The 13451-nt window shown below is 37.9% G+C and overlaps 1 protein-coding gene across 26 annotated transcripts in view; it reads right to left on the bottom strand.

The window, feature by feature from the left end:
• Nucleotides 1–13451, bottom strand: part of NEB (nebulin) — a 194936-nt gene that overhangs the window by 96693 nt on the left and 84792 nt on the right. For 25 of the 26 annotated variants that reach the window (XM_030579866.1, XM_030579881.1, XM_030579874.1 and 22 more), the window contains exons 58-69: nt 12625–12828; nt 11138–11242; nt 10924–11031; nt 9242–9553; nt 8300–8503; nt 7075–7179; nt 6861–6968; nt 5322–5633; nt 3539–3742; nt 2835–2939; nt 1899–2006; nt 1011–1322 (exon numbers count right to left, since the gene is read on the bottom strand). In XM_030579866.1, coding sequence (XP_030435726.1) covers nt 1011–1322; nt 1899–2006; nt 2835–2939; nt 3539–3742; nt 5322–5633; nt 6861–6968; nt 7075–7179; nt 8300–8503; nt 9242–9553; nt 10924–11031; nt 11138–11242; nt 12625–12828 — 2187 coding nt within the window. The remainder of the gene's footprint in view (nt 1–1010; nt 1323–1898; nt 2007–2834; nt 2940–3538; nt 3743–5321; nt 5634–6860; nt 6969–7074; nt 7180–8299; nt 8504–9241; nt 9554–10923; nt 11032–11137; nt 11243–12624; nt 12829–13451) is intronic. The other variant, XM_030579890.1, reaches the window with a different exon arrangement.

Raw genomic sequence — 13451 nt, 5'->3', positions numbered from 1 at the left:
TTTTATGACTACTGAACAACTAGTTAGCTGTGAGTAAAACATACAGCATATGAAAAGGGAAAACAAAATAAAAGCTATAATATAGTAAAACCTGGATTTGGGCTAGAATTCAGGGGTGAAATACTGGTCCATTGAAGTAAATGGCAAAACTACCATTTCATTCACAGACTGCACCATTGAAAAGCAATACCATGTTTAGCCATGTCTAGAACTCATCTCAAGTCTTTCTTTCTCAGGTTGACCTCTGAGACCCAAACAATGCTATCCAGCTACTCTACTTATGTTTTGATTTTTATCAATATCCTTTTTGGACATCTCTGCTTTCATCTTTTTACATACACCGCTCCTGGTCCCTACTCCCCACTCCAGCTATATTCCAGAATACTCTTTGTCTCCAGACTTTGTACCTTCCTCAATGCCACCCTTGCACAACCTGCCATTTACTAAGTGTCATGCATATTTTTTTGACTCAGGCTCCTCTCCAGTTACAACATGGTTATTCTGACATAGCTTATTGTGGGTCAGAATTTTAGCCCTAGTGATAGTACTGAAATGCATGAAGCTTGGCAATTTTGCATTGCAAGAATCTGTATGAACATTTCCTTTGATATATTGATCCATATAGGTGCATTCTTTACCCGTTCCTCATTTCACTTCAAGGTCCAGGTTTGAATAAAACCAAAATCTCAAAGTAGTGAATCTTAGTTAAAAATCACTGCATTTCCTCTGGATTAAAACCATGAGTAATTAAGAATTTCTCATAATTTCAATAATAAATCATAAATGGGAACAAATCTGCTTAAACTGGACTTAAATTTGAACTAATTAAGGAGTCTTTTAATGGATTTAATCTGAGTTTCCATTTGTAACAAGACCTGTTACAATACTAGAATTGGTGTTTTATTGAGAACATTTGGCTCTGCTGTTATCAGTATGTGAAATCATTTCTCATCTCAGGTACAGTATCAAATACAGTCATCTTCTGGAACTGAAACAGAAATGGTACTTACGTCACTCTGTAGATCATAGGCCTTTCTAGCATGGATGACATCATTCTGATCTGGCAGACATGTCCACTGGTGAAGAGGATGTCTATAATCAATGTCACTGACTAGTTCCTGACATTTCTTTGCCATCACAATCCCCAGCATATCCACTGGACTATTATACTTGGTCTTCCATTTCTCAAAATCTTTCTTATACTCCCTGTCACTCTGGATTTTGGCAACATGCATAGACCATACCATCTTGGGATCGTCCTGTATGTTGCGGGCGCCTATGTGGTGGCCAAGTTGTTTGCGATACCCTTCTTTGTATTTGTACTGAAGGAAAAAGCAAAATATAATGTTCCATTTATTAATAATGTTGTGACTATTAATTTTAAATAGTTCTAACACAAAACTCTCTACAAATTATTTATAAGCTATAGCTATGATTCTTTCAAGGTATTTTATCAAAGTGGTGTCATGGGCTTGCATTCTAGGCAACTGGATTGTGAATTAGAACTTTTAAATGGGATAGACATTCTGGGATATAAAGAATTATTAAACTTACTTTTTGTAATGTTAAAGAGAAATAATTGTGATATGCATGAACTATGGGTTTTTTTTAACAATTAAAGATGTAATTAATGAAATAGGTCTTTTTTGGCCTAAAATTATGTACAACAACAGACTTTTATCTATGCTATGCATGTGAAGATGAATCTCTTACTATTTTAATTTGTAATTATTTTATTTTACAATTTAAATGTTTAAATATATGCACTACAACTTTACAACATGTAAACCACATCTTCATTGTTTAATCAAACCTCTTATTGCAGAATTTACATATGGAATTTACAGAATGCAAAGGTCCCATGTAACTATGTAGAGAAATAAAGAGCAGTTTCTTACATCACTGGCAATATCTCTGGATGCTCTGGCAGTTTTGATGGGAATAGCATCAATTCGCAAGTCACAGCCTCTCTTCTTTGCCTCTTCCATGGCTAGTTTATATAGACTCTATGAAAAGAACTAAACAGAGTTAAAATTCTCATAGCTAGACTATGCATGTTGCCTTCTCTGCAAAACAGTTAGCTCAGAAAGACAACAACGAGAAGAATTATCATACGATCTATTCGGATCAAACTGTTTAATTTTCTTAACTGAAAGAGCCAGATCATCATCGGGTGTAAATTTAGATCAGCTGAGGATCTGGGTGAAAGAGTCTAGCTAATGGTTGTACTATTTGTCTATCTTCTTCTTTAACTGATGTAGAATAAAATACCATTTTACAGACCACACTTATAGTGACAACTTCTCCACTGTAAATGGATTATATCTTACTTTCCAAAGCAACCATCTATTGATGCTTATATATTTTCCCCTTACTTACCCTGATCAGAAGGACTTTAGCTCTTAAGAATCAAATTAGACATTATTTGTTTGATATTTTCAAATACAAGATGAATTTCACAAGTTTTTAGCATTAGTAACTTTAAAAGAAGGAAACTCAGCAATTCACTGGAGAACCATTTTTGGACCCTTAGCTCATACTGATGATCACTTACAAGAGATTTATCTGTTTGAAGTGAGTGGGACTCTTCTCAAAAAAGTGTTCACCAACATGAATAAAGGTTCCACAATCAAACCTGAAGACTACTATATTGGAATATGGAAAACATTTTGATGTTGACTTTTTGGCAGGCCAATGTTATGGGATAAGTCAGGAAACTTAGTGTAAATATTTATCTCAAGTTTGTTAAAATATATTTTGGCGAAGCCAATCACACAGCATGATTCCACTTAGATTGTTATTACTCTCATGACACAAACTGTGCTTTTGCTCACCTGACTGTAGTTGACCTTGTTCTGTCTTGCCAACATAATCTCTGGTGTGTCAGGCATCATGTGGATTTCAGTCTTGTCTTTATCCCAGGCTTCAGTGTATAAACGCTGCAAATGAAATAACAAACCAACAGCAGTAAACAATACAGTGATCAACATACGAAGACCTCATAAAACATAATAAAGTATTTTAATAACATTACTTCAAGTAAGGCCTAAAAATCATATAATATCTATATTCACACTAACCTCTTTCCAGGTCAAGATTCTGAAAAGGCTTCAATTTCAAAAACGTGCTTAAGTTGCAAGATTTCCATTAGAAAATACTCCTGTTCTTGCTTATTTTGCACTCACTCTGTGCATAGGGACTAATAAAAACCTCAGCAAAGTCAATTGAAAGACTCACATTGACATTAATTGGCTTTGAATCAGGTCCACAAAGTGTAGGCAAGCACTGAGGCACTGAATACTACGACAAATTATTTTAATGTATGGACATTTTCAGAGACAACTAGTTCCCAGCTATTTTACAAATCGCTACAATATGTGTCTCAAACTATACATAATTGATCATTATAGCCCGGGTCTAATACACATTTGGTAATGTAATTTGGGTCTAATACATATAATAACAAATTACATTTGTAATTATATGTATCTTTAACGGTTTGCAGCACTAGTATCTTTCTCAGAAAGCTAGGACTCACCTTATTCATTGCTTCTGCATTATGCTTGGCCAAGACCATTTCTAAAGAATCCGTTACACTAGTAAATTTAAATTTGTCTGGTGGCTGACGATATATATTGTCACTAAGGATCTCTCCAGCCTTCTTGGCTTTTTCAACATCCAGGGAACCAATTGGGACCCAACCGATGCCTCTCAACCATTGAAGATCTGACTTGTAGCAATTCTATTAACAGTGAATACAAAGGTAACTATTTAGTTAACATACCCAGTTAAACATTCCATTACTTCTCATGCAGGGACTGCGCAAGCCCTGTGCACTGAAACAAACCCCTCCTCCCTCTCTGCACTGGCTTTTAGCCAGCCAGCTACAATCTTTCCCCTCAGTTTAGACATATATTGCCTCCCCATCTTCCTCAGGTATCCTCCATCCTACCACCTGTCAGGAAAAGCCTGAGAGAAAATATGGGATTTTCATTATGTACTGAAGGTCAACAGTCTTGGATCAATCAGGCCATGAATTTCATAGTTGAGGGACTTCCACTAAGGACACCCTCACTCAGACATCCAAATTTACAGCGGTGAGCTTGGGAGCCTGACCTGAGCTTGAAGGATGAAACCTTCCGACAAGTTTCACCAAGAAGCCACTCCATAGACACTACTGTGGGCATGGATCACTTTGATTCCCCCCTCAAGTGCGTTTAAGATCTAATCAATCCGCATAATTCATACACCCACTGATCGTGACCTTGACTTTATACAGCCACAATGAAAATAATCATGGAACAGCACTTTGTGATGGGGACCAGGTGTGATGTTCCCTTTCAGAGCTTTTTTTTAGCCTGTCTCACTGCACAACAGAACTATTGAACCACCATTCCAGAGGTTTCAGATCCTCTGCACCCACCAAAAGGGCAAGATATTACGCTGAAAGCATAATTTACTATGCATCTGTGATCACTGATACATAAGGCTCCGTGTTTGTCACGGAGGTCATGGATTCCATGACTTTCTGTGACCTCCATGACTTCTGCAGCAGCCCTGTGTGGCTGGCCCAGGAGCTGTCTGAGCTTCGGCAGTTCCCCGGTCAGTTGCACTGGCTGCTGCAGGGGCAGTCTCAGGGCCCCCTCCCCCCAGCAGCAGGAGTTTGGGTGTGGGAGAGCTCAGGGCTTGGGGCCACTGCTTACTTTGGGTGAGGTCCTCTCCCTCATCTCCCCTAGCTCCACATGCTGCCTCTGCCAGCAGTCAGGCACAGCCCTGGCAGCTCCCTTTGGCCGTGGTTCTGAGCCAATGGGAGCTGCAGAATCGGGGCTGGGGTGCAGTGGAAGCAGCATGTGGCGCTCTAAGGAGCTGGGGCTGCTGCTTCCCAGGAGCTGGGTAAGAAGCCTGCCCCAGCCCCAGCCCCTCCCCCCCACAGCACCCGCATCTCCCCTGGGCTGCAACTCCCCACCCTGCGCCCCCTCCCCATCACCTGTGGTGCTTCCCCAGATTGTGGCCCCCTTCCCTAAAACCCAACTCACTCCCAAACACCTGTGCTCCCCTCCCCAGCACCCACAGCACCCTCCCGGGTCATGCCCCCCACCCTCCCCAGCATCCACAGCACTTCCCCGGGCTGCACCCCACTCACCATGAGCCTCCCGCCCACAGTTTTAGTCAGGAGTATTTTTAGTAAAAGTCACAGACAGGTCACCGGCAGTAAACAAAAATTTATGGTCTGTGACCTGACCATGACTTTTACTAAAAATACCCCTGACTAAAACGTAGCCTTACTGATACAACTGGGAGCTCTCTCATTCAGTACTTACATCACTCTGAAGCTCATAGGCCTTTCTAGCATGGATGACATCATTCTGGTCTGGCAGACATGTCCACTGGTGCAGAGGATGTCTATAATCAACTTCACTAACCAGTTCCTGACATTTCTTGGCCAGCACGATTCCCAGCATATCCACTGGACTATTATACTTGGTCTTCCATTTCTCAAAATCTTTCTTGTACTCCCTGTCACTCTGGATCCTGGCTACATGCATAGACCACATCATCTTGGGATCATCTTGGATGTTGCGGGCTCCCACATGGTGGCCTAGCTGCTTGCGATACCCTTCTTTGTATTTGTACTGTAGGTAAAAAAATAAAGTTCAACAAATTTCGGGCTTCTTGTTAAGAAAATATCCCATAGCAATTCTCTGGAGTCTTCATGGTTAGTGGAGAGTTTGGACACTTTTATGTGAATATATGTCATTTCATATAGTATTATTTCTGAGTGCTAAAGCACGCATATGACACCTAGAACTTAGGAAAAGGCTTAGACACAAGAGTCCCTTAAATATGTAAATACAGTAACTCCTCACTTAACGTTGTAGTTATGTTCCTGAAAAATGCTACTTTAAGCGAAATGATGTTAAGCGAATCCAATTTCCCCATAAGAATTAATGTAAATGAGGGGGTTAGGTTCCAGGGAAATTTTTTTCATCAGACAAAAGACTATATATATATATATATATATATATATATATATATATATATATATATATATATATATATATATATATATATATATATATATATATATATATATATATATATATATATATATATATATATATATATATATATACATATACACACACACACACACACACACAGAGTATAAGTTTTAAACAAACAATTTAATACTCGTACACAGTGATGATGATTATGAAGCTTGGCTGAGGTGGAGAGTCAGAGGGTGGGATCTTTCCCTTACTGCTAAATGATGAACTAGCAATTGGCTGAGTCCTCAAGGGTTAACTCTCTCACTCTACAAAGCAGCAGGAATGGAGGGAGATATGTGCATTTCCCCTTTAAGTACACTGCCTTGTTAATTAGATCAGCTTGATTAGACGGCAGCAGCTGCAAGCTCCCTCCATTCTGAGCCCAGGTATGTCCCCCCTGCTCTACGGAAGATAGGGTAAGCAGGGTGCAGGGGGACACCACTGACATTAGATAACACCTCAACAGAAAGATTAATTCATCTAAAAATACTGACTAGCAGTTATTATTAAATAAGAGAAATTAGTTAGAACTAAAACTAGGCAGGATAACTTCATTTGTCACACCCCTCAAGCCATCAAACAGAGATCCTCAAATAGACAACAGACACCGGGAATGTAATCTTGCCACAGATAAAGTAAGAACAGGCCTACAGGAACAATACAAAAGATTTTATTCCAGGTGTACTCCTATTGATTGTTCAGAAAGAGTTTTGCTTGATACACGATTGTGTTGATGGAGCATGCCTCTAACTGCTCACTGTGAACTTGAGACCTCTGAAAGTGTGAGGAGAAGGGTCTGAGTTTACTTACCTCACTTGCAATATCTCGGGAGGCTTTAGCTGTCCTGATTGGAATGGCATCTACCCGTAGGTCATAGCCTTTCTTCTTGTCCTCTTCCATTGCAAGTCTGTACAGTTTCTTAAATCATAACAAATATTCATTACATTTCAGAAATAATGCACTTCATTTTCATCTAAATAGTCTCACATGCTGCCTTTCAATTTTTAAGCAAGGCATCACCTACCTCACTGTAATTCAATTTGTTCTGCTGCGCCAATACAATATCAGGGGTATCTGGCATCACATGGATACTAGTTTTATCTTTATTCCAAGCTGCTGTATATGAGCGCTGAAAAGCAAACAGTAAATATATAAGATGTTCCAAATCATGAAAACCTAAGTCATTAATAGGGTAAGATATAATTCTGACTCAATCAAGATCATAAATCCTAAAAACTTCATGCAGTCCAGAACAACTGTAACTAAAACTAAAATAACAACAGAAATTCTCTTCTTTGCACTGACCTGGAGACCCACTGCAAATTACAGAATTTTACTAATTAATTAATAAAGGTCAGCTACTGATACTCTCATTCACATTGAATAGTACCTTGCTACACCAGACCGCACAATGATTTCAGTAGGATTTTTGAATGACGTATCATTCCACAGGTGAAATTCTGGCTCTATTCTAGTCAATTGGAATTTTTCTTCAAAGGGACAAAGATATCACCCCACATGGTTAATCAAGTTTGAATTACAGCAAATACAGCAAGTGTTGCACATCACCGAATGCAATTTTTCCATTATCTTTGTCAATGATGGTTCAGCTTCAACTATTTAATACTTCATAATTTTCTGGCAAATAATGGATTAGATATTTTGGGAGTATAATTAAGTCTTACTAATACGGCAATTCACTATAACCTCTGCCACTAGATCAGAGGGATTAGAGGTAAGGGTATGGATACTATGTTTTGTGAAGATCAAAAAATGCAAATGAGCAAAGAGCTATACAATAATGAGATGTTTTGGGGAAACAATTCACATGAGATATAGATGAATATCTTTCTTAGGTATAACTGGCCAGTTTTCTTCACAATCATGATAAATACTTGAAAAAGAAATAAACAGCCTAGCTCTTTACACTGAGAAATTATTTTATAACAAAAAAAATCTCAAAACATACAATCAAACTCTTGGTAAAATATTTTTCATGTTTCTAACTATAAACATAAGCAATTATTAAATATATATTTTTAAAATATACTTTTGCTATGTGCTAGACACTCAAAATACAAAACAAAACTACTCCAGTATAATGGAAATTAATCCTTGACATTCAATGAAAAGGCTCTAGTATTGTAATGCAAATGTCTTTATTATGCATAAAAACCAAAAAACAAAACATTAGCATCAGGAAAAACTATATTATTTTAATAGTAGTTGCAAATAAATAGAAAACTCACTTGGTTCATAATTTCAGAATTGTGCTTTGCCAGGACCATTGGTAAAGAATCAAGCAGGCTATTGAATTTGATTGTGTCTGGGTGTTGCCGGTAGATATGGTCACTCAGGATGTGGGCTGCTCTCTTATTCTTCTCATCATCCAGAGAGCCAACTGGGGACCAGCCAATGCCTCTCATCCACTGAAGATCTGACTTATATACAACCTGGAATTAAAGAGGAAGGCAAGGAAGTTTACTATTTTAGCTAGACAACATGAACATCTTTTTTCTCCAATGTAAAGCAGCACCAATTAAGGAGATTCTCACTGTTTAATCAATATCATATAATGACAGAGGTCATTACCTCACAGCCCTCTGACAGGGTTAGTTCAATACTGACAGATTCTGAATTCTGTCTACACCGCTACCCAACAAAAATCTTGCTCCACCTACTAAAAGTTCTGTTTCAGTCAGGGTGGAGATTAACCTAAAACTGGCATGGAGATAACCCAGACACTCAAGGTGCATTTTGGTAATTACAGACATTTCTTTTCCTCTCTCAGATATCAGAGATAAGAAGGACCTCAAGCTCTGGACATGTCACTTTTACAAACAAAACAGTATATATTTACAAACATGAAACTCAGATGCTTTTACCCCCTCCCTGACCTACTGAGAGTTCAAATCCACTGCAGAAAATCTAACTCCAAAGTGCACAAGAGGAGATCAGTACTTAGGATGCAAAAGGAAGGCTACATGCCGCAAACTGTGAACTAATTAACCTGTGGAATGGTACTGGCAGCATTCTGAAAATACCCACCTATCCCGTATGTTGCAGCAAAGGTCCTTGCAGGAAAAAGAGCTCAGAAATGGAGGCCTTTAAATACATTTTTTACATAGGATGAAAAAACTTAATTAATAAAACACTTGTGTTTTCACAGAGCTAGTAAAAGTTGGACTTACATCACTCTGAAGATCATAGGTTTTCCTGGCATGTACAACATCGTTCTGGTCTGGCAGACATGTCCACTGGTGCAGAGGATGTCTATAATCAACTTCACTAACCAGTTCCTGGCACTTCTTGGCAAGTACAATTCCCAGCATATCCACGGGAGTATTATGCTTGGTCTTCCATTTCTCAAAATCTTTCTTGTATTCCCTGTCACTCTGGATCTTGGCTACATGCATAGACCACACCATCTTAGGATCATCCTGGATGTTGCGGGCTCCCACATGGTGGCCTAGCTGTTTGCGATACCCTTCTTTGTATTTGTACTGTAGGTTTAAAAAAAAGTTCAATTAGTTTCAGGGGGATTTGTTAAGAAAACAACCTATAATCCTAGAAAAGCAGCAAAGAATCCTGTGGCACCTTATAGACTAACAGACGTTTTGGAGCATGAGCTTTCGTGGGTGAATACCCACTTCCTCAGATGCATCTCATGCTCCAAAACGTCTGTTAGTCTATAAGGTGCCACAGGATTCTTTGCTGCTTTTACAGATCCAGACTAACACGGCTACCCTCTGATACTATAATCCTAGAGCAACTCCCTGGAGGACTTCTTCATAAACGGAGACTGTAGAGGCTTTTCTGTGAAATGTTCTGTTCACAGAGTGTGGAATCTGAGTGCTAAAGCAATCATACGGCTCTCTGCATAAAAAGAGGTTTGGACACAAGAGTTCCTTAAACATGTAAATAAGAAGATGTCTTTGTGGCTAGGTCTGGTTGCCTATATGCCATTGGAATGTATGGAGAGGAAAACTACAGCTTCCTCTGCCTGAGACATTGTAGCCAAGCTATTTCTTATTCCTTGGTCTGGCTCCCCAGAGGTCAGAATTCAGTTTCTCTCTATGAAGTGCCCATCAGTTGTTTACTCAGCTGACAGTGTCTACCTGGTTATAATGGTCTTAAACACAGAGCACTTGCAGAAACAGCAAGAAAATCATAAAATATAACAGATAAAATAAAATATGCCTAGCAAATGTAGTAGAACACATTGTTAAACTGATACTGAATTTGGTTGCTAAGAATCAAAATAGAAAATAGACCTTCAACATTACAATATTAATTTAGCTTGACAGTCTCCAAGAAAAAAAGTTTTCCCTTTTGCTGCAGATAAGCCACTGGATTATGATCATAAACATTTGATATTTTCTATTAGCATTTGGCCTATATTCCAGTCCAACAGGGTAATGCCTTTCCATGAAGTCTAATCATTAAAAGGCCAAACACATTTGTTTTCAAATATCAATTTCAATTAAGTGGGTATGTTACTGGGAAAGGTCTGACTGGCATCAACGGTAGGTTACACTGCAAGAAAAAGATTAATTTAGCTAAAACCATTGAGTAGCAATTATAAAATAAGAGACATTAGTTAGAATTAAAACTGGACAAGATGACCATTTGTCACACCCCTCAAACCATCAGGCAGAGATCCTCAAATTGACAACAGATATTGGGAGTGGATCATTGCCACAGATAAAGTAAGAACAGGCCTATACAGAAGATTTGATTCCAGTTGCACTTCTATTTATTGTTTGGAAAGTGTGTTGCTGGATACGATTGTGTTGATGAAACATGCCCTTAACTTCTCACTACAATGTTGAGACCTCTGAAACTGAGAGGAGAAGGGTCCAAGTTTACTCACCTCACTTGCAATATCTCGGGAGGCTTTAGCTGTCCTGATTGGAATGGCATCTACCCGTAGGTCATAACCTTTCTTCTTGTCCTCTTCCATTGCAAGTCTGTACAGTTTCTTAAATCATAACAAATATTCATTACATTTCAGAAATAATGCACTATATTTTCATCTATATATTATCACATGCCGTCTTTTAATTTTTAAGCAAGGCATCCCCTACCTCACTGTAATTCAATTTGTTCTGCTGCGCCAATACAATATCAGGGGTATCTGGCATCACGTGGATACTAGTTTTGTCTTTATTCCAAGCTGCTGTATATGAGCGCTGAAAAGCAAACAGCAAATATACTAAGATGTTGGAATCATGAAAACCTCAATTATTAAAATGATAAAATATAATTCTGACTGAATGTGTGTGATCTAGATGAGTAATCCTAAGAGTTTCATGTAGTCCAGAACAACTGTAACTAAAACTAAAACAACAATAAAAGTTCTCTTGTTTGCACTGACCTGGAGACCCATTGCAAATTTCAGTATTTTACTTATTAATGAATAAATGTCAGATACTGAGACCCTCACTCATGTTAAGAACACAAGAACGGCCATACCAGGTCAGACCAAATGTTCATCAAGCCCAGTATCCTGTCTATCGACAGTGGCCAATGCCAGGTTCCCCAGAGGTAGTGGACCTAACAGGCAATGATCAAGTGATATTTTTCCTGCCATCCATCTCATACAGAGGCTAGGGACACCATTCTTTACCTATCCTGGCTAATAGCCACTAATGGACTTAACCACCATGAATTTATCCAGTTCTCTTTTAAACACTGTTATAGTCTGTTGCATAGTATCTTGCTTGTGAAGTCCACTCAGTGATTTTGGTGATATTTCTGAAGAACATACTACTAGACAGGTGAAATCCTGGCTCTCTTGAAGTCAAAGGGAATCTTGCAATTGACTTTGATGGGCCAAAATTTCACCCAGAATGACTAATGTAGTTTAAATCACAGTAAATTAAGCAAGTTCTAGACATCACCAAATGCAATTTTTCAGTTATCTTTGACAATCAAGATGAACTATGAATGATTTAATATTTCATAATTTGCTGACAAATAATCTAAGTACCGGTAATTTTGGATGTGTATTTAAGTTTTACTAATATGGCAATTTACTACGTCTGCCATTAGATCAGAGAGATTGGAGGTGACATTATGGAGATTATGTTTTGTGAAGAAAAAGAAATACAAATTAGCAAAGATATATTAAATCATGATATGGTTTTTGGGTAACAATTCACCTGAGATGCGTATGAATATCTTTCTTAGATATAACTGGCCAGTTGCTTGCAGAATAATTGAAAAGGAAATACATCGTTTAGCTCTTTACATTGAGGAATTATTTTATAACACCATAAATAACATGTAAAAACATACTACCAAATCTTGGTAAATTACTTTCAGATGCTTGTGATTTTATACATATACAGCTACAAAATATACCTTTAAAATATACTTTAGCTATGTGCTAGAAACTTAAAATACAAAAGTACTCAGTTATAATGGAAATAAACCCTTGACATTTAATTAAAAAAGACTGTAATATTGTAATGCAAATGTCTTTATTTTCCTTAGAAACCAAAAAGCAAATCATTAGAATCCAGAAAAATTATATCATTTTAATTCTAATTGCAAATAAGTAGAAAACTACCTGGTTCATAATCTCAGAATTCTGCTTTGCCAGAACCATTGGTAGAGAATCAAGCAGACTAGTAAATTTGATCGTGTCTGGGTGTTGCCGGTAGATATGGTCACTCAGGATGTGAGATGCTCTTTTATTCTTCTCATCATCCAGAGAGCCAACTGGGGACCAGCCAATGCCTCTCATCCACTGAAGATCTGACTTATATAAAAGCTGAAACAACAGATGAAGGTAAGACAGTTCACTATTTAGAGAACATGAATATTTTTTCTTCAAAGAAAAGCAGCACCACTTAAAGAGTCTCAATGTTTAATCAATATCAGATGATGACAGAGGTATTCATCTTGCAGCCCTGTCACAGGCTAGTTCAACACTGACACTCTGAAATCCAAGGTGGATTCTACATACTTCAGTTACTACACAAAAATCTTAATGCACCCCCTGCAAATTCTGTCTCAGGGTGGAGATACATCTATTTTGCATTTTGGGAATTAACAGCCATTTCTTTTCTTCCACGAAATGTCACCAGTGAATAGGCACTTCCTACCCCCTCAAGCTCTGGACATGTCACTTAAACAGACAAAATAGTAAATATTAAAAATATTAAATAGTAAAATATAGTAAATATTCATTTTAATATTTAATAGTAAATATTAAAAATAAAGACAATATTTACTATTAAAAATAGTAAAGATTGTCTTCCCTCACTCTGCTCTGTGGAGAGTTGAAATCCACTGCAGAAAATGTAACTTAACTCCAAAGTGCACAAGAGAAGATCCATACTTAGTAAGGCTGCAAACAGAAAGCTGCCTGTTGCTAATTGTGAGCTAATTAAG

The sequence above is a fragment of the Gopherus evgoodei genome, chromosome 11 (genome assembly GCF_007399415.2).
Source record: "Gopherus evgoodei ecotype Sinaloan lineage chromosome 11, rGopEvg1_v1.p, whole genome shotgun sequence".
Classification (NCBI taxonomy): Eukaryota; Metazoa; Chordata; order Testudines; family Testudinidae; genus Gopherus; species Gopherus evgoodei.
Note: the sequence above shows the minus strand (reverse complement) of the source record. Positions and strands in the feature narration are given on the sequence as shown.